Here is a 20,191-nt window from a genome sequence, read left to right as displayed (position 1 = left end):
AAAATAAATGAAGAATGGGCAGGGGGTGGGGGTATGGTACACTAGGGCGCGGGAAACAAAATAAAATCTGTTATTTGTTTGATTTATACCACAAAATATAAAATATTACAATAATATAATTACACATTTATTTCCTTATTTTAAACAGGTTGATTATAAATTATACAAATTATGCAAACGCCGTCGCTTATTGACGTCTAAATAATATTGTTTATAAGCTTTTTTTTAGCAGGTGGTACCTATTTGTTATTATAAAATAATGATATGTATATGTTGTCTTCTAAATTTAGCTGATAAATGCAAGAGGTATTCCTATTTAATTTCTCCTCTTTTAGAGTTGACAAAAACGAATATGTATGTGTACACACATATGTACATATGTATATATGTACGTATGCACTTACATATGTGAATTTATGTATGTATGTATGTTGTTGTCAGTCTCTTGGATATTCTTCACTGTTTTAATTAATTAATTATTTAAAATATCATTTTACATTTTGATTTATCCATGGGTTAAATTTGTATACCCGATACTCATTCGATTTGTGGTTAAAATGGATGTGTGTAACGTCCACAAGGAATCGTTTCCGACCCCATAAAATATATATGTACATATATTCTTGATCAGCATCAATAGCCGAGTCGATTGAGCCATGTCTGTCTGTCCGTCTGTCCGTCCCCTTCAGCGCCTAATGCTCAAAGACTATAAGAGCTAGAGCAACGATGTTTTGGATCCAGACTTCTGTGATATGTCACTGCTACAAAAATATTTCAAATCTTTGCCCCGCCCACTTCCGCCCCCACAAAGGGCGAAAATCTGTGGCATCCACAGATCGACAGAGTACTCAGATTTGTGCCCACAAATTGCCAGGAATCGTGCCAGTCAGTCCAGTCAGAGTGTATTTCAGGAGATCAAAACAACAATTTTGTTAGCGTTGGTTTTTGGATTTTATTCAAGCCCCAGAGCAAACCGAAGGCTGCTGCTTCGACCAAGATGGCGACTGCTCGGCGTGGCACCACACCCGGCGGCACGGCGACGCCCGCAGCGGAGGCCGTGGGCAACCCACCCGTCACGGGGCGCTTTGTGGGCGGGTACTGGCTGCGAAGTCTCAAGGCTGTGCCGTCCACGTCCACGTCCAGAACGCTGCGCGGCTGCGTGCCGCGCGCCGCTGGACCTCACATACACCAGAACCGGCGGGCGCCTCTCCACCCGCGCACCGTGCCCCCAATGGAACACTTACGTCGGATATGCAGCAATCATCACATTCTGCTGACTTACACCCTTGCGATCCTGGTTGGGGTTCTGGCCACTCTGCTGTACGTGGCCCTGAGGTCTTCCAACCAATTTCACGGTAAAGACTGTTGCATGCGAAGATATCGATAGGCGAGACCCTAGAAGCGCTGAGAGGAAGGTATTTTTTTGAACAGAGTGGCAGGGCCAAAATTTAAGGGGAAAGGTTAGCGAAGAGTGGCCACCTGGTCCTGGAGAGTTAGAGTTCCGCGCGCTCTCCGGAGCCGTTGTGAGAGGATTTCCGATCTCATCCCATAACGGAGTCCCGAAGCCAACTCACCCACACCCAAAAGAAAAGAGAGCCGCCAGCAGCCCGAATCAGGCCATGCCCTTGAACCTAGTTCAAGGGCGATAGAAGAGAGAGCGATGGGGATCGGCAGCCGGGAGCATTAAACAGAACAGCCAAGAGGGGGTTCAGAAAAAAAAGTTCCCGCAACGGAGGAGCATGCGCGCCGGACCTAGTGACTTAGCGATTTTTTTTTGTTCTGAAAGAAAAACTGAGTGGGATGAGGATGGAGTAGTGGCCATCACCCTGCAAAAAAATGAATAAAATATAAATAAATGTGATTCCAGGGGATCCAGATCAGGGAAAGACCAGGAACCAGGACCAGGAAGCATAAGAGTGAGTCCGCTCCAAAGGGGGAGTAAAGAAACCCCAAATTTATTTTTTTTTGTTGGCCGTAGGGAATAGGTCACAGCTCCGCCACCCTGGCTTGTTTTTCCTGCTGGTCTCGAAGGAACAGACCTGGCCACGTAGTGCGGGACCCTCGCCCACTTAGGGAGAAGAAAAAAAAAGCACATCAACTTATTTACTCCCATTAATTATTGTTGTTAGACGTCTCCAGTTATAAGTATATGTAATTTAAGTCCGTCCATATTTATTATATATATGTAACCTATTTATTTATATTTATTATATTATTTATTCCTATTAATCTAATTATTTATTGACCGCCAGTAGTACTAAGATGAGGGGGGGATGAATAGGCAGGCGTAGTTTAGAAAATAGGAAATGAAGTGAAAAATTATAACGAAGAAATGAATTGTTAAGCGTTTCGTATGGGGGGAAGAGGAGCCACAGCAACGAGAGGGTAAGGCTTTTGCCAATGGCAGGGAGATCCGGAACGTGTGATTCAGATCTCAGGTAGGGTGGGTGCGTCGGGGGTAAAACATCGACACCTCGACCTGGTCCAAGTCTGTGTTGAGGGAAGACTGTAATGTTGTTTGTCGAGTAGAGTCCGTTTTTTTCAGTTTTTTTTTTGTCGGTTATTTTTGTTGTTTCATTTTGTTCGAGATGTCCAATCAGTTGGTTGTTGTGCGACCTGAGGGCTTGGGAAGTATCCAGCCCTGGGATGACTGGCTAGCCGGCCTTGCCCCAAAGAAAAACAAAGGTTCGTAACAAGACTTGCACTCGAACACTGAAAGGGGCAACGATTTACACTATACAAGATACACGACACACTGCCAGGAATCGTGCCAGTCAGAGTGTATTTCAGATCAAAATAACAATTTTGTTAGCGTTGGTTTTTGGATCGACAACAAAAGAATAAAACGTCAGTTGTGAAACAGTACAGAAAGTCAGTCACACATTTGTCGTTGGCTAAAATAATAACCAAATACAAAATCCTAGAAACTGTGCTGGGAAAGATCTGCATATCATGCCGAATAGAGCTGAAACTCGCGTCAAAAAAGATTTCGAGGAATTTATTGGCTTCGAGGAGGTAAGTGGGGCGATTAGAACATGGAGTCCCATGGCGGCGGAGGCCGCAGTAATACCTAACACAAATACTTGCCTCTCTCTGACAGATCGGGGGCCAGTTATTTGTTATTCTATCATAGGAAATTGAATAGCCTCGATCCGAATAGTCTTAGATACAATACTAGTCAGTGAAAACTCATGTTATATATATATACTTACATATATACAACTATGCACAGCACCAATTATCACAGACAAAATGCGGTTGCGGAGGTTCAATTACGCTCCTAGAAGTCTAGTTGCGGAGGTTCAATGACGCTCCGAGAAGTCTGGTTGCGGAGGTTCAAAAACACTCCGAGAAGTCTGGTTGCGGAGGTTCAATTACGCTCCGAGAAGTCTAGTTGCGGAGGTTCAATTACGCTCCGAGAAGTCAGGTTGCGGAGGTTCAATTACGCTCCAAGAAGTGTGGTTGCGGAGGTTCAAAAACACTCCGAGAAGTCTGGTTGCGCTTTGTGGGCGGGTACTGGCTGCGAAGTCTCAAGGCTGTGCCGTCCACGTCCACGTCCAGAACGCTGCGCGGCTGCGTGCCGCGCGCCGCTGGACCTCACATACACCAGAACCGGCGGGCGCCTCTCCACCCGCGCACCGTGCCCCCAACGGATATGCAGCAGTCATCACATTCTGCTGACTTACACCCTTGCGATCCTGGTTGGGGTTCTGGCCACTCTGCTGTACGTGGCCCTGAGGTCTTCCAACCAATTTCACTGTAAAGACTTGCACTCGAACACTGAAAGGGGTCAGAGTGTATTTCAGGAGATCAAAATAACAATTTTGTTAGCGTTGGTTTTTGGATCGACAACAAAAGAATAAAACGTCAGTTGTGAACAGTACAGAAAGTCAGTCACACAATTGTCGTCGGACGAAAATATAAACAAATACGTAATCATAGAAACATAGAATGGCGAATAGAGCTGAAACTCGAGTCAGGAAAGAGTTCGAGGAATTTATTGGCTTCGAGGCTTACCTCCTAGAAGCCAATAAATTCCTCGAACTCTTTCCTGACTCGAGTTTCAGCTCTATTCGCCATTCTATGTTTCTATGATTACGTATTTGTTTATATTTTCGTCCGACGAACGATCAGAACATAGTCCCATGGCGGCGGAGGCCGCAGTAATACCTAACACAAATACTTGCCTCTCTCTGACAGATCGGGGGCCAGTTATTTGTTATTCTATCATAGGAAATTGAATAGCCTCGATCCGAATAGTCTTAGATACAATACTAGTCAGTGAAAACTCATGTTATATATATATACTTACATATATACAACTATGCACAGCACCAATTATCACAGACAAAATGCGGTTGCGGAGGTTCAATTACGCTCCAAGAAGTGTGGTTGCGGAGGTTCAATTTCGCTCCAAGAAGTGTGGTTGCGGAGGTTAGATTACGCTCCAAGAAGTCTAGTTGCGGAGGTTCAATTACGCTCCAAGAAGTCTAGTTGCGGAGGTTTATTTACGCTCCGAGAAGTCTGGTTGCGGAGGTTCAATTACGCTCCGAGAAGTCTGGTTGCGGAGGTTCAATTACGCTACGAGAAGTCTGGTTGCGGAGGTTCAATTACGCTCCGAGAAGTCTGGTTGCGGAGGTTCAATTACGCTACGAGAAGTCTGGTTGCGGAGGTTCAATTACGCTCCGAGAAGTCTAGTTGCGGAGGTTCAATTACGCTACGAGAAGTCTGGTTGCGGAGGTTGAAGTTGTTGGGCCGATGGCGGGCCGATTGTGGCTCTGGCGTCGTTGCTTTATATACAAAATTCAGCTTGTAATGTGACCGTTGGTGTTGCGCTGCGGGCACACTGGGTACCAGTGCTGCCAGATTTTGAGAGTCACCATAATCTAGATTGAAGAGAAAAAAGCTAGAATAAGCTTACAACTACACTAACCATAAAACACATCAAAATATGGGATAATTGCATTTTTTATTAATGTAATTACATGATTTTATTATGCCATGCCATTTCATTATGCCATGGCCGAGTGCTCAGCAATGTACAAACAAAATGCAGGCATTTGCTCCTCTGTTTTTGAAGACTTTCTAACAAAAGGTATTTTGTTAGCTTGTGCCATGCTTACATTGAACGCAAGCATGCTGGACGACAGCATGCTGCCGTAATTTCAACTTGGCTCCTATTGTTGCTTACAAAAACAGCCGTACGCTTTTGTGGGGTCAGTTGGCAAATTGCGTATTTTTTGTATGTAAATGTGCAAACATGTACAATACTGAAGTGTGATTGAAACTTATCAGTAATTATAAGGTAATAATTACCTTACATTTATACACAAAATTGGACGATATACCAAAATACGAACAACATATATGATTTTTGTCCGATTTATCGATACAAATTAAAAAATATTACAATCAAATCAGAAACAAAAATGGTTTTGTACTAAATTTTTTTAAGTTAAAATAAGCTAAAAGAAATTTGAAATAAGCTAGATATCTCGCTGTAAGCAATGCAAATATTCGATTTAAAAATAAACAAAATCTAGCTTAAAAAAAGCTAAAATGGCAACATTAATTAAAACAGTGAAGAATATCCAAGAGACTGACAACAACATACATACATAAATTCACAGTATATTTACGGTATATGTTGGTATATTTCTGACGGACGGTCACACTGTTCAGCAGTTCGCGCGCTTTTCTTACAATTTTTGCGTGATTTTGATAATTTTTTTAATTGCGTGAAAAAAGATTGTTAGTGGATCTGTATTGCCTTGCAGTGCTTCTTTATATATTTAATAAACTAACTTAAAGCTAACGCAAACGCAGCAATGGACATCGATGACGTTGCGAAAGCGGGCGAAGCGTACCACACAGTGCAGCTGTCGACCAAAGAAGTGTTGGCTGCTGGTCGCCGTCAGAATTATTGCACCGTAAGTAGAATCACGTTCTTTGTTTGTCGTATGAAAACAATCATTTAAACAAACATCGGTTGATGCCCTCAGATGATAGACTTGCTGGCCACCAGCTGCAAGACCACGGGCCTTATAGGCACTTCCTTCACAGATAATGAACTCGTAGAATTCTGGCTGGGCGACATCCTCCCGCTGATGTTCGACGCTGACCGAAAGATACAGAACTGCGCCGTGGCTGCTCTGGCGGAGGCTCTGGTTGCCCTGGACGTGTCGGTGATACATGAGGCCACATGTTGGCAAAAATTAAGGAGCGACTTTATCGAGAAATACACACCGCTGATTGGGGAGATGCGAGATGCAAGGAACCCAAACTGGCACAAGATCTGGACCCTTTTGGTGCAGATAATGGATGAAGAGCTGCTACGGGGATGCACCTACATTAACAAATTCCTGGCCATCGTTGAGATGGGCTTCCGGAATCCAGACCACGGAGTGCGCTCCGAGGCCTTCCTTTGCTGGCGTGTGCTGATCAAGATATTCGCCGCCTATGATGAACTGGCATCTTCGAAGCGCCTTCGACTGCTCTTGATACCCCTGCGCACCTCTCAGTCCCGCTCCTCTCATGTGAGCGGGATTAAGCTGCGTGTCTGGTGGTACCTCATCACCTGCCTTCACTCAGAGTTGCCAAAGACCTTTGACAATGCCGTCGAGCATTTCCTAATCTTCATCTTCGGCGGCGGACCGCGGGGACTGGCCACCGGGTTGGCCCACAACTATCAGTCGTCCCGCGAGCTCGCCCTGCCCTGCCTCGTGTCGCTGTGGAATGTCGACTCGAGTGAACCCCTGCAGCGTCTGATGCGTGAGCTTCGCCTGGAGCCACTTACCCAGCCCTCACCATTGATGAGTTCAGAGGTCTTGCAGCAGCACTGGCGTCCCCTGCTGGCTGCCGCTGTGGCAGGCATGAAGCTGCTGACCCAGAACGACTCCACGGAGTCGGAGCAGCTGTTGCTGCAACTGCTGATGCGCAACCTATGCCGCGCAATGTTCAGGCTGGGCATTGCCTCCTTCAACATAGCTTGCTGCGGGGAAATCGAGTCAAGTCTGCTCAGTCCTGACGCGTCAGGTGGTCGCATAGTGCGAGCGGTCTTTAACACCATAGCGAGTGAGAGCCTGGAGATGGAGCGGGTGGCCGGCAGCGATTTCCTGGACGTCCTAGAGGCCTACCTGAAACTGTGCCTTAAGGCCAAGAAGGAGGTGCCGCCGGCCATCCTGCAGCGATGCATATCGGCGATTTACGCCACAGACAACATCGATGCCAGCAACCAAAACGAGTTTCGTTTGCTAAGCTCTTTTGCCGAGCTCCTGATGCAGCCCAATGAAGAGGAGGATCACGAGGACTTCGCCGTTAAGCTGCACGTCTGGCGGCAGGTGTCCCAGGCCATGACCAACTACCTGCGGGATAATTCTCTCGAGTATCGGCTGCCCCACAATGCGGCCCTGCTGGATACCTGGCTTCTGTGGCCCCTCCAGACCTGTGCCGCCTTCGCCGGGCGGCGCATGAGCAACGCTTTTGACAGCAGCTTCTGCGATCAGTGGCGACAGCTCGTTCACGCCGGCCAGAACGCCCCCGACCGGAAGAAGTTTGTGGGGGACCTGAAGACAACCTTGATCGATTTGCTAAAAAGTAAAGACGAGCCGCTCTTCTACGAGTTCTTCGACACGTATGTGGCGGCAGTGCTTAAGCTGGGCCTCTGCAAGGATCCGCCCCTGTACAAGGATGTATTTGGCTTGCTCCAGGCCGTGTTTGAGCATCCGACGCAGCAGATCTTGGAGGCTTGTCTCAATACGCTGCGCAATGTGATCCTGGATCTGCGTCAGAACGAACTCATGGTGGTGTTTGATGCCCTCAAGCCGACTCTTTCGGCTGGCATTCAGTGCTGGAACAAGAACAAGTACGAAGGCAGCTTTCTGGATGAGTGGAAACGGTCAATTCAAGAGAAGTTCCGTAAGCTGCAAATGAAGACGATGGCCAACCAGCTAAAGGACATCTTCAAGGGCGAGGACCTGTTCGTTATCATACCCTCTGTATGGAGTCTGAATCCGGAGAAACTCACGGACCGCCAGAAGGAGCGTTTTGCAGAGAAGTCGGACATTCCCGCCCTCTACAATGACATGAGCCAGTCCCAGGACTCTAACTCGATCAAGCCGTGGACGCCCAAGAAGGTTGTGATTGCCAAGAGCAAGCAGGGAGAGCTGGCCATCGCAGGCAAGAATAATGATGAGGATAATGTCATCGTTATATCGGAAAGTCTGCCCATCGACGAGCCAGCCGCTATTGTCGTCACTCCCAGCCGCAAGGTGGCCAGTTCCAATTCCAATCCCGTTGCAACCACAGAGAAGAATAAATTCCGGAAGCCACGTACTCTGGCGGATCCAATGGAGGAGCGCGTTGAGGAGGTGCCAATGCGTCAGACCCGCAAGCGTGCAGCTCTGAGGGAAGCGCAAACACAGCCACCTGCCACGCCCGAGCGACAGACACGGTCGCCCAAGAAGGCGCAGCCACAGCCAGTGCCACCGTCACTGTCTTCCCCCTCTACGAGCTCAGCAGGTAAGCGCAAGACAGAAAAGCGAAACTGGTTTGCCCATCGACATGTGTGTAACTATTTGTCTCGCTTTCAGCTGTTGCCAAAATAAATATAGCCAAGGCCACTCACATGCAGAGTGAAGATCTTTTCCCAGAGGTAGCAGCTACATCTTCAGCTGAGCCCGAAAAATCGGCCAATGGCCCCGAAACCCAACTTACCCCACCGGATATGCCAATGGAACCGATACCCTCCACTCAATTCCTACCCGGAAGCAGTGTGGAGGCAACTCCAGCTTCGGAGACCTCCCCAAGGAAATCCAGCGCACGCTTGTGCAATTTGGTGAGTAAACGACGCATACCTACTGCTGATTATGCTAATGCTTCCTCCCTCTGCTTTCAGAATTCTCCACCGGATCGCAAACAGACCAATAACTCCACGAGCCCCACATTAAGGCCGAAGCCAACTGGGCATTTGACAGGGCGCGGGGCTCAGCTGATCAACATGATTCGCAACAAGAAACTGGACGGGGGGTGCGGCTCTATCTCCCCCTATGCCCCCCTGTCGTCCCGTGTTCAGGTTACTCCGGCCCGTGTGCTCGACCGAGCGGAACAGTTGTCCACGCCCACCAGTGAGCTGAACGAGCTGACGGGAACGGAGCATACCTCCACCCCCATACAGGTCAAGGATCTGCTGGTGTTCTCGAAGCGCCTGCCCTCGCCTTCGGCCAGTCCGTCGGTGAGCATCCTGAAGCGGAAACTGCGCTGTGAGAGCATCGATGACTCCATGTCGTACGAGTCGCCTGCCCTGAAGCGCAAGCGGGTCAGCTTCCACGATCCGCCTGTGTCCGTTACCAAGGAATATCTGCGGGACGCGGATGAGAGTCGCAGCAGCAAGCCCAAGCGTTGTCTGCTGATGGACAAGATCGCCCAGACATCCGCGCTGAAGCGCCGTGGTCGTCTGGACAGCATCATTGAGATTGAGAAGTTTGCCCACGAGCAAACGGCCAGGTCAGCCACAGCGGACAAAACGCTGGACAAATCCTCAGATGTCGTGGAGGAGGATGCTTTCACCACCCTCAAGTGGAACGATTCAACGACGACGGCGCACAACTGTACTCCCAGTTTCCATTCCGGTGCAGCCAGCACTGGAGAGAGCTTCAAGGAGGGGAGAGAGGCCGCCGTCTGCCAGGATGTCGCTATTTTGGACACAGACAAGGCGCTGGACCTGCTGGTGAGCCGGTGCTCCCTGGAGACCGTCTTGCAGCGCTACTTTGACGAGGACACTGGCTCCACTCTAAAGAGTGCCGGCATAGTGGCCAAATTCCTGTCCAGCCAGATGAGCACCAACGATAAACTCAAGACGAATGTGCTGGAGACGCTGTCCGAGAATTACTCCAAGGACTTTTTGGACCACGCTGTGCGCGAGAATCTCTCGTCGGTGGTTTGCGATCGGCTCAATCTGCAATCGGTGCTCGACTACATATGCGCCAAGTCCAAGATCAACAACAACTGCCGCAGTAGCCTGTTGGCCCAGATCCCGGACATCCTCAAGAGCGACACTGAGCGTCTCGCCTTAGTCCAGCAGCTGTTGCTGCAGTGGACCCCTAGCGATGACCAACTGTTTGATCTCATCAACCACCTGATACGTTCTCGCAGCGATCGAAACACAAACAGCCACAGCAGCTGCAGCGTCGCCGTCGGCAGCCCTGACAATGTGGCCGAAACAGCAGCGGACTCCTCCTCCAATTTATAAGCAGATCCAGCCAACGGGAGACCTCCGTTGAATCCATAGAAACGACAGCTTTTCAGCAAACATAAATAATTGTATTTATAACATGCTGCTACATGGATACACACTACTTGGATCTTAGTTAAGCTTTCGTTGATCCTTAAGTTAATTATTTTATAGTCATATCTAGAGAGTTTTGCATTAATTGTGAAACTTTTTGAATACAACTGTATTAATTCATTTGTACACTAAAAAAAATTAAATAGCAGTTGTGGCAGAATACAGTGCACTCGAGTTTCTTTTCTTTCCACAATGGGTTAAATGCGATTATTCGACAATTCGTAACTTGATTTTGGTATTTTTTCGTACAAAGGCGACTTCCACACTAAAAAAGAAAACGCTTTTAGGGGATATTTCGTCTATCGAAGTCAGGTCAGACTGTAATTTTGCCCAAAAACACTACACACACGTCATTTGCCACGAATTCCCAAAAACTTCGACTGGAGTTGCACCAGATTTATTATGTACATTTTGATATGTTAAACGCACGTCGGTTGATACGCTCTCGTTGCATCCATCATATATCTGCCAATGTCGATAGCTAGCGAAGCGAACTTCAGCAACGACACCAATCGACTTTGGAAATATCCTCCAAGGAGATAGCCAGTGCTTTATTTTGTTTTTCCATTATCTAGTTTTTGTTTTTGATATTTAGGTAGGGTGATTTGTAATTGACGCGAGTCGACGACGTCCACATGGCTGACAACACTGCCAGGGATGCTGCTGGCCTGGAAAGTTCATTGGATTTTTCCATTGTCCAGGTGCGTAACCCCACGAAAGAGCTCCCTTGGAAGGATCATTGAGCCCTTGTTCTCTTTGCAGCAAAACGAAAACGAAAATGCCGAAGGATATACGCAGATAACGGGCAGCTCGAATGATTTGTCCCTGTTACAAGTGAGTGCTGTGCTGGAACGGACCCCGTTCGTACATCCACTAAATCCAAAAACGTATTCTTTTTGACCTTTACAGAATGTATCCACCAGCACAACGATAGGCGGCGGAGGTGGTGGCGGAGGCAGGGGTAAAGGTCGCCTCGATAGTCTAAAAGAAAATTTGTCCAAACAACAGGTGACTAGAGCCCCCCTTAACTCTATACAATATTTCGTTGTCAAGCAAATGCATATCGATTGCCTTAGGAACGTTTGATGGCACTGCGGGAGCGAGCGCAACGGCGGCCCAGCAAGAGTGAATCCATGGAATCGCTGAAAACACTGGGACAGAAGCTGACCGTGCTCAAGGCGCGGTCTGGGGGCATCGCAGTGAGCGATGCCTCCACTCCCCTGGCTACGCCCACAAAGGAAAAAAAGGACGACTCTCTGAATATCTCGTTGCTGCAGACTAGTGGCAGTGAAAAAGTTCTGATGCTCACACAGCGCACGGAACAGAATCGGGCGCTGCTCGAACAGCGAAAGCGAGATATGGCCAAATCACTGCTCTCCGTCAGGTCTGGCCTCAGCCAAAGTTACAGTCACAGTCACAGCCACACCAATGCCGATCTGGGTTCCTCGATGACTGACCTACGGCAGGCCGTGGCGCCAGAGGCCAATGCTCCCGTCTCCCGACATCGCTCTGCCTTGGATCTGCAGCAGCAGCAGCAAGCAGACGAAATGGACGAGAATCGGATGAAGTTGCTAAAGAACAGGATGAAGATTACCGAGCTCAAACAGAGCCGGCAGGAGCAAGAAATGCTGGAGCTGCGCCAAGAGCTGGCCAGGCGGGCCAGTCTCATCGAGCAATTGGAACTGTCCGGGGCCGAGCTGCAGCGCACTCTAACGCGGAGAGACGAAGAGTTGGAGCAGATGCGTGCAGATGTGGTGCCCGAGAGAAACAGCCTGCAAGAACAGGAGTACTCTAGACTTCACTCTGAGGTGGCGACCATGAAGGAGCGCCTGTCAGAGCTTGAAAACATCAACGACATGCTGGAGACGACGCGATGCGAGCTCACCGAGGAGCTGAGTACGGCGCGAGAGCAGCTGCAGCAGAGCAGCAAAGCCGAGTCGACTACCACAGAGGTGCAGGTCAATGAAGAGCTGGCCAAGCAACTGAGCGCCCTCCAGGCAGCCTACGATGAATTGCGGCGGGAGGCCGACTCCCCCACGAAGCTGGAGGTGAGCGACAGCAACGTCTCCGAGCGTCTGATCCAGCTGGAGGCGACGATAGCCGCGCAGTGCTTACAACTGGAGGAACAAAAGGCGGCCATGGCCAGTCAGAGCGAAGAGCTGGCCGAGAAGACAACTGAATTGAATGTGCTCAATGTGAACCTGCGCCTGCTTGAGGAGAAACTCGCCCAGAGCAGCCGGAGCAAGCCGCTATTTCTGGACGAGGAGGACTCCTCGGCGGCCAGCGAGCAGCTGAAGGAAGAACTTCAACAGCTGAAGCAGAAGCTGGACGAGTCGAACAAGGTCAACATCAAGCTGAAGCTAAAGTGCAAGCAGGCCGAGAAGCAGTTGCAGAAGATTCAGGCCCAGGACAGCCAGCAGGAACTGACCGCTTTGGCGGCCGAGAACGAGACTCTGCAACAGCGAATTACTGTGCTGGAGGACGAGAAGGGCCAGTGGCAGTTGTCCAATATGCTGGAAGAGGGGGATGGAGAGGCAGAGGGACAGACGCAGCCTGAGATCAATCCACTCCAAAGGGAGGCCGTCCGACTACTGGAGGAACAGAAATTGGAGTTGCAGCAGGCCCTGGAGGCTCTGCAGCAGGGCAACGAGTCTGCCCGCGTGGAGTCCGAGCTGAGCGAAGTCCACTTGGAGGAACATCTCTCTCAGCGCGTCCAGCAACTGGAGCAGGAGGCCCACGAGCAGATCCAGCAACTGCATGCACTCCAGGCCGAGAAGGAGGCACTCGACAAGAAGCTTTCGCACTATGTAAACGAGAACATGGAGTTGCTGGACAAGCTGGAAAAGATCAGTGCCTCCAGTTCCGCCGAGTCCATCGAAATTGTTGAGCGGCCGTCGCAGCAGCAGCTGGAATGCTTCGCCCCGCGTCGTCCGGCCAGCGAGGGCGATGCCCAGGAACAGAAGCAGCAACAGCAGCAAGAGGAGGAAGAGGCGTCGGCGGCGCCCATTCCCCGGCTGCCCAGTGTCGTGAGTGAACTTACTCAAACGGATCTCACGGCCGATGCCAGCGAGAGTCTCAACCTGCTCAGGGAAGAGCGCAGCGAACTACTCCAGAGGATCGAGCTGTTCTCCAACGAGCGACGCGAGGTGCTCGAGAAGATGGAACAGCTGACGGCGGAGAATGGCGACTTGCAGGCGAGACTGGATGGCCAGAAGGAGCAACTGATGCGCCTAACAGCTGACAACTCCCGGCTGGAGTCAAGATTGAGCGAAGGACATCAACTTAGTGAGCGCTCGAACCTCTCGCAGGAGCTCAGTTCCATGCAGCGCTCCTCAGAGGTGGTGGCCGCCCTCGATGCCGGCGAAGGTGGTCCCGCCCTCTTCGACAAGTGCGAGCGATCCCTCAGCAAATTGAACTCCGAGCTGGAGGCGTACCGCAAGGCCGATCGCCAGGCCAAGATCAATGCGTCCAAGAAATTGGCCAAGGAGGCCAAAAACTGCCACACCCAGTTGACGGAACTCCTGCAGAAGGTGAAGGAAGCCAGCACGGCGGTGGAAACGGTCACTGTCGTGGAGACAGTGGTCGCTGTGACGGCTCCCAATGGCAAGGCGTTGGCCGAGTACGAACAACTTACGGCACAGAATGCAGAGCTTAAAGCAGAGCTGACCAGGCTGCGCCTAGAGCTAGAAGAACTCCAGGATAGCTACGAGCCAGCCCCAGCACTAGAGCCCCAATTGGCCATTGCAGCGGTGGATGAGCATCAGGCAGATCTGGCGAAGGAAGTGCAGAAATTGCAGACTACCCTGGAGGAACACATTCAGACAATAGCCGATCTTCGCGGCGGGGAATCCGAACACCTGCAGCTGATAACCTCGCAGGAAGCCAAGCTGACGCAGCTCCAGCAGCAGGTGGAGCAGTTCCATCAAGTGCTAAACAACAAGGAAATGGGCCACGAGAAGTACATGGAGCAACAGACGCGGATTCGACGCGAGCTGGAGGCACGCGCCGAGTCTATGGAGGGGGAGATGAGCATACTCCAGGCCCTGGTTGCCGAACAGAAGCAGCAACTGATTGAGAATCTCAGCGAGAGCGAGCACACGCTCAATCTGAAGATCCTGGAGCTACAGTCCGCCCAGGCGGAGATACGGGAGCTTCGCGCCAAGGAGGAAGATCCCGGCCATCTCAAGGAGTCGCTGAGGGTGAGCAAGTCCCTGGCCGCGCAACAGGTGAGCGAGCTGGCTACCAAACAAGAAACGATCGAGGCCCTCAACCAGCAGCTGCAGGAGTTGTACCAGAGCCTCGACCAGGCCAAGCAGGAAGAGCAGCACAAGCAGCGAGATCTGCGCGAGAAGCTAAAGAAGTACGCCCTCAACCTGAAGAAGCGCAGCCAAGAGAACGCCGAACTGGAGCAGAAGCTCAAGGAGCTCTCAGAGCGGCCCCAGGAAGCGGCCATAGATCACGAGCTGGTGGTCAACCTGCAGCAGCAGGTGGCACGCCTCAACGAGGAGCTGAAGACCAAGATCCATGCGAATCTGGAGAGTCGCGACGCCTTGCGCCAACTCAAGCAGCAGCTCCAAGAGCAGGAACATCTCCTGCAGCAGCGCGACGAGGAGCAGCAGCGTCTGCACGTGGAACTGCAGAACACGGTCCGTGCCAACACCGAGCTGCGACGCGAGCAGGCCCAATGGGAGCTGCAGCAGTCGGAGCAGAAGCACAGTCTGGCGGATCTGTACCGCCAGCTGGAGCAGAAGTCCACCAAGTTCGACAAGTCCAAGGAGGTGATCAAGCACCGCAATGCCACCATTCAGGCATTGCAGCGCGAGCTTCAGCAAGTGCGGCTGCAGCTCGAGGACAAATCGGAGCCAGCAGACGAGCCCCGCAAGGAGGAGGCGCAACTCAGGGTCCAGCTGCAGGAGGCCCAGGAGCAAAACTTGCTGCTGGCCCAGCAGTATGCCAGCGACAAGGCCGATTTCCAGGTGAGTGACAGTGCTGAGAGTGAGAGAAAGCGTACGCGAATGAATGCAGAAATCGTTGAATACTACTACTACTACTATTTCCAGGTGACCGTCGGCCGCCTTGAGACCATTCACGGAGGCATCCAGGCCAAGCTGCAGCAGGATGCGTCCTACATCGAGTCCCTCGAGTCGCAGAAAACGGAGCTGCTCGCCAAGAACGCCGCCCTGGAGGAACAGATGGCCAGTCTGGCCAACCAGCAGGCCGCGGCCCAGGATCGGGCCAGTCTCTTCGAACAGCAGCTGCAGCAGAACTCCTCCCAGCAAAAGGAGCACGAGACGCAGCTGCGAGAGCGCGTGCGACAGCTTGCCGAACGGGAGCAGGCGCATAACCGTCAAATGGAGCTTCTGGCCGGCGAGTCGGAGGATTCCCGCGAGCAATTGGTCCAGCTTCGAGCGGAGTACGAGGCGCTGAGGGTCAAACACAGCCAGTTAATGGCCCAGGCCCAGGCGGAGCGCGAAACGATGAGCAGCCACAGCGAGGAAGAGCTAGCCGATCTCCGCGAGCAGCTGACCCTCAGGGAGTCGGAGCTGCAGCGCCAGCGGCAGGTGTACGATGCCAAGCTGGCCGCCAAGGCCACCGAACTGGACGAGATCGAGTGCGACCTCAATGCTCACATGGAGCGCGCGACTGCCGAGAGTCGCGATCTCACCCAGCAGCTGGAACGGGCCCAGGAGCAGATCAGCCAACGGGGAGAGGACCTCAGTCGTGTTAGCGAGGAGCTGCAGGAGGTGGAGCGGGAACGTTCCACCTTGAGCCGCGAGGTGACTCTGCTCCGGCTGCAGCAGGATAGCGCCGAGCAGGACGTCTTGGAGCTGCAGGAGCTGCGGATGCAAGTCATTCAGGTATGACAGAGGCACACTGTTACAAGTGTATTTCAAAAGTTACAAAATGTATTTATACCACACAGGACAAGACGGAGATGGACAACCTGCGCTCGCAAATCGACTCGCTCTGCGCGAACCACACCCAGGAGCTGCAGCTCCTCCAGCAGCAGATCGCCGAATGGGACACCCTCGGCCAGAACCAGACCGACGACCAGGTCTACATCGAGACAGAGAACAAGCGGTTGGCCGAGCAACTAGTCGAACTGCAGGCGCGCCTTGAGGAGCAGGCCAGACAGCTGGCTGTCGCCAGACAGAGATCACCGGAGGCATCTGTTTCCGCTTCCTCCGCTCCAGCTGCATCCTTTTTCTTTGCTAGCGATGCCGCTGCGGCTCCATCGCCCTTCGACGAGATTGTCCAGCCACCGAGGAACTTCAGCCAGCAGTTGTCCGCTGCCCCTCCCCAGGCCACGCTGCCTCCTCCGCCCACAATCGAGGATTTGCAGCGGAATGTCTCGGATCTGGAGAAGCATGCCCAGGACCTGGAAACCAAGCTCTTGGCCCGCAATCAGGCGGTTTCCGACCAGGAGCGCCGTCTGGCAGAGCTGGAGCGACAGCTGCACGAACGGGATGAACAGCTAGCAGAGATTAGGGCTGCCGAAGAGGAGCGCGAGCGACTTGCAGCCCTTGAGAAACTGATCCTACCGACGGCGGCGCCCTCGCTGGATATGTTCTTTGGCGTGGGTGGCCCGGGGGACACTGTGCCGGATGCGGCTACCCGTCAACAGCTGGACTGGGGTCAGCCTCAGGCCGAGCCCGTGGTTGAGCCAATGATTACACCAAAGAAAGCGTACATCTGCCATCCGCAGCAGGAGGGGGAGCAGGCAATCGACTGGGGCGTCGACGAGGATCCCTGGGCAAGTGCTGCAGCCGCCCAAGCCACCCAGGACACTGAGATTCGCACACAACCCGATGGTGAGGCACTGCACGCGAAGATTGAACAGCTTGAGCAGCAGTTGGCCGCAGCCGAACAGCAAAAGTCCGAGCTTCAGACGAAAACCGCAAAGCTATTAAAACGCCTTAAAGAGTACAAGAGCAAGGCCCAGGTCACAGTCACCGCATCGGACAATGACCTCGACGGGGCCATCATCGAGGAGCTGAGGCATCAGCTGCAGTTGCAGGAGGCCCGTCAGGCAAAGAACGAGGAGCTTTTGCAGCAGCACTCCCTCGAGAGGGAGAAACTGAGCAAGCGCATCGATGTGCTCACCGCCGGAAATGATCGCATGGCCGAGTTGAAGGAGCGCCAGGACAGGGACGTGCAAATGTACCAGGCACGCATCCGCGAGCTCCAGGAGAAGCTCACCCAGCTTGACCAATGGGATGTACCAGCCGCAGTTGCAGCCCCACCTTTGGATGCGGCGCCTGTGGATACTGCACCCAAGGCCAGCGATGCAGAGTCCCTCGTTCAAATTGAAAATCTACAGGCGGAAAATATGGACCTGAATGCCGAGTGTCAAGAATTACAGTCACAGCTGCGGGAGGAGAGGCGTCAGGCCCAGTTGGCAGAGGAGACGGCTGCCCAGGCCCAGGCACAGCGGGAAGAGTTGAGGGAACATCTGTCTCAGTTACAAGCGGAGCTGGAAGAGCTTCGAGGCAGCCAGGTGGAGGCTAATGAGCTGCAGAGCCTCAAACTAGAGGTGGAGCAGCTGAGGAGTCGGCAGTCGGAGCACGAGGAGCTTCGTACCCAGAAACTGGATCTGGAACAGGACCTGCGGCAACGGCAGGCCGAGATTGAGGAGCTGCGACAGACCCAGCGACAAGCCGAGCAATCAGTGGCGTCGTCCGCCTCGTTCAGTGACGAGCAAATGGCCCAGCTGCAGGAGAAGGAGTCGGAGATTGTGCATCTGAAGCAGCGCATCGAGGAACTGATGCGCGAGGACCAGACCGAAAAGTTGGTGTTTGAGATACTGACCAAGAACCAGGACTTGCAGCTGCTGCGCATGCAGATCAAGCAACTAAAAGAGGACAGGGAGCAGCCTCCACCTCCGCCTCCGGTGGCAGCAACAGAGACAGATCAAGAGCTTCAACAGCTGCGGGCGCAGTGCCAGCAAATGTTGCTGGAGAAGTCCGACATGGAGGAGGAGTTGCGCGTGCTTAACAACCATGTGTTGTCGAGCCTGGAGCTGGAGGATAAGATGAAGCACACGGTTCTCGAGCTGGACATCAAAAACATTGAAATAGCCGAGCTGCGCAAGTCCCTGGAACTGCTCCAGCAGAGTCAGAGTCCAGCACAGATCCCGGATCTGGATGCCCTCAACAAGCAATGGGAGGCGGTGGTGGAGCAAAAGTGCGGAGAGGTGGCCAGCATCTGGCAGGACCATCTTTCCCAGAGGGAGGCTGCATTCAAGGCTCAGATGGATCAGCAGCTGCAGCAGCAGCAGATACAATATCCTACTGAGTCAGCCGTTCCCCAGACAGAGGATAGGGATAACTTGCAGAGAATGCAGAAAGCCCTGGAGACGCAAGAGATGGAGATTGTCACACTCAAGGAGCAGCTGGCCATTCGCTCGGCCGAGTATGCTCGCCTCGCTGCCCAGTACGATCCCTTCCGGCTGCAGCATCAGCGACCCGGCGGCACTGGTGCTGACGGCACTCAGTCGGATTACGTGCTGAAGGCGGATCTCGACTATGCACTGATGATGCTCCATCAGCGGGACATGCGCGTCGAAGAGATGATACTCGAGCTGGGCCAGCTGTTGCAAGAGCGCGACCACCTGCAGCTGAAATTGTCGGACACTCTGCGGCAGTTGGAGGCAGAGCGCGTTCGCGCCAGCGAGGACCGTAAGTTCCACTTAAAGTTGCCTTTAAGCCGGTTCCGATTGCTCATTCATTTCGACGTTTTTTCTTTGCAGCTGCACTGGCAGCCAGTGCCGCGAGCAGTGCCACTGCCTCCTCATCGACCGCGTCGAGCAACGCCAGCAGCATCGATCTGGCGGCCGTCCCCAACTCCAGAGGCAGTGATTTGAAGCAAAAGTATGTCTCCCCCAGTTTACCCTTATCGTGCTCCTTGACTATATACCTTTTACGAACAGATTGGCTGAGCTGCAAACGGTGAAGCACTCGAAGGACAAGGTCATTGTGGACGAGCGCCAGCAACGCGTGCAGCAGATGGTTCATCTGCAGAGGGACATAGCCAAGCAGGGATCTGGATCGGCGGCAGTGACGACTGTAACTCCATTTGGATCTCCAACACCAAAAGCAGTAGCCAGTCAACCTCCACATGGCGGGGATCTATGTGAGTATCTACTTTGTCGCCCCTTGCTCACCGACTAAGCAACTTCTTCGTTCACTTACAGCCCAAGCCGCACCTCGTTCGCCCACGATGGGTCTCATGGACTGGATACTGGGCAACAAGATTGAGGACGACAGCCAGCATGCCTCCAACTGATCGCAGGAGCACGCTGCTATTCTTCCCCAAAAGGCATCGGTAGATCTATAACTACGAATCATTACTATAATTTCGCCTTCAACTCGTTCGTTTCCTTGGCGATAGCGATAGCTACAGCGTTAGTGTTTAATTTTCTATATTGCGTACCTTGGCTAAACGAAAGCTATTCGGAGGTTCAGATCATCCTCAAAGGAGAAGATGAAACGATTAAGAGAATTCCGATTTGTTCCAATGCAATAGGCAGTACCTTTTATGTTGTAGATATGTAAAAATTGTATAAAAAAAGCAAAACGAAAATACAAAAAAGAAAATTTAAGAGTAAAAAAGAAAAAGGTTTTTCAGTACGCGCAGGTTTTTATAAGTCACGTTGCCCAACTCAAATGTGGTCCACGCCAGGCAATGGGTACCGTGGAAACGGCAAAAATGTACTTCAAAAATATGATGATGCGTGGAGTGGATTCCGAACATTCGGTGTCCCTTGTGGGCCGATCTATGCGTGTCGTGGCTTCCTGTTATCAGAAGAATATGCTTGATTCTTGACTGGAATCCTTGAATCAACGA

The 20,191-nt window shown here is 51.9% G+C and overlaps 3 protein-coding genes and 1 long non-coding RNA gene across 5 annotated transcripts; all 4 read left to right on the top strand.

Moving 5' to 3' along the window:
• Positions 1 to 858: 858 nt before the first annotated feature.
• On the top strand, positions 859 to 3,863 carry LOC117183528 (uncharacterized). Its single transcript, XM_033377581.1, has 2 exons — positions 859 to 1,267; positions 3,672 to 3,863. Exons 1-2 carry the CDS (start codon positions 998 to 1,000, stop codon positions 3,861 to 3,863), a joined length of 462 nt encoding a protein of 153 aa, XP_033233472.1. The 5' UTR covers positions 859 to 997.
• LOC117183526 (uncharacterized) lies at positions 1,371 to 2,658 on the top strand. 2 transcript variants are annotated; one of them, XR_004468630.1, is made up of 3 exons: positions 1,371 to 1,811; positions 1,868 to 1,916; positions 1,979 to 2,658. It is a non-coding gene; the product is annotated as an uncharacterized lncRNA (long non-coding RNA). The 2 variants fall into 2 exon arrangements; XR_004468629.1 differs by having other exon boundaries at positions 1,371 to 1,916.
• Positions 3,864 to 5,644: 1,781 nt separating the features above from the next.
• Positions 5,645 to 10,514, top strand: Rif1 (Rap1 interacting factor 1). The gene is made up of 4 exons (XM_001361089.4): positions 5,645 to 5,930; positions 6,003 to 8,520; positions 8,592 to 8,836; positions 8,897 to 10,514. The coding sequence occupies exons 1-4, from the start codon at positions 5,829 to 5,831 to the stop codon at positions 10,247 to 10,249; spliced, it is 4,218 nt and encodes a 1,405-aa protein (XP_001361126.1). The 5' UTR covers positions 5,645 to 5,828; the 3' UTR covers positions 10,250 to 10,514.
• Positions 10,515 to 10,663: 149 nt separating this feature from the next.
• On the top strand, positions 10,664 to 19,949 carry lva (lava lamp). The gene is made up of 9 exons (XM_002138538.4): positions 10,664 to 11,046; positions 11,108 to 11,179; positions 11,255 to 11,353; positions 11,422 to 15,321; positions 15,406 to 16,203; positions 16,269 to 19,023; positions 19,095 to 19,215; positions 19,275 to 19,477; positions 19,539 to 19,949. Exons 1-9 carry the CDS (start codon positions 10,981 to 10,983, stop codon positions 19,628 to 19,630), a joined length of 8,106 nt encoding a protein of 2,701 aa, XP_002138574.2. The 5' UTR covers positions 10,664 to 10,980; the 3' UTR covers positions 19,631 to 19,949.
• The last annotated feature ends 242 nt before the right edge of the window (positions 19,950 to 20,191 follow it).

The sequence above is a fragment of the Drosophila pseudoobscura genome, chromosome 3 (assembly GCF_009870125.1).
Source record: "Drosophila pseudoobscura strain MV-25-SWS-2005 chromosome 3, UCI_Dpse_MV25, whole genome shotgun sequence".
Lineage (NCBI taxonomy): Eukaryota > Metazoa > Arthropoda > Insecta > Diptera > Drosophilidae > Drosophila > Drosophila pseudoobscura.
Note: the sequence above shows the minus strand (reverse complement) of the source record. Positions and strands in the feature narration are given on the sequence as shown.

Excerpts from the sequence above, each read along its gene's own strand:
- LOC117183528 (XM_033377581.1), top strand. The coding sequence starts at position 998 with ATGGCGACTGCTCGGCGTGGCACCACACCCGGCGGCACGGCGACGCCC. Across the intron at positions 1,268-3,671 it reads GGATATGCAGCAATCATCAC|ATTCTGCTGACTTACACCCT; the intron begins ATTCTGCTGACT and ends AGCAGTCATCAC.
- Rif1 (XM_001361089.4), top strand. The coding sequence starts at position 5,829 with ATGGACATCGATGACGTTGCGAAAGCGGGCGAAGCGTACCACACAGTG. Across the intron at positions 8,521-8,591 it reads CCCCTCTACGAGCTCAGCAG|CTGTTGCCAAAATAAATATA; the intron begins GTAAGCGCAAGA and ends TCTCGCTTTCAG. Across the intron at positions 8,837-8,896 it reads GCGCACGCTTGTGCAATTTG|AATTCTCCACCGGATCGCAA; the intron begins GTGAGTAAACGA and ends CTCTGCTTTCAG.
- lva (XM_002138538.4), top strand. The coding sequence starts at position 10,981 with ATGGCTGACAACACTGCCAGGGATGCTGCTGGCCTGGAAAGTTCATTG. Across the intron at positions 11,354-11,421 it reads AAAATTTGTCCAAACAACAG|GAACGTTTGATGGCACTGCG; the intron begins GTGACTAGAGCC and ends CGATTGCCTTAG. Across the intron at positions 16,204-16,268 it reads TGCGGATGCAAGTCATTCAG|GACAAGACGGAGATGGACAA; the intron begins GTATGACAGAGG and ends TATACCACACAG.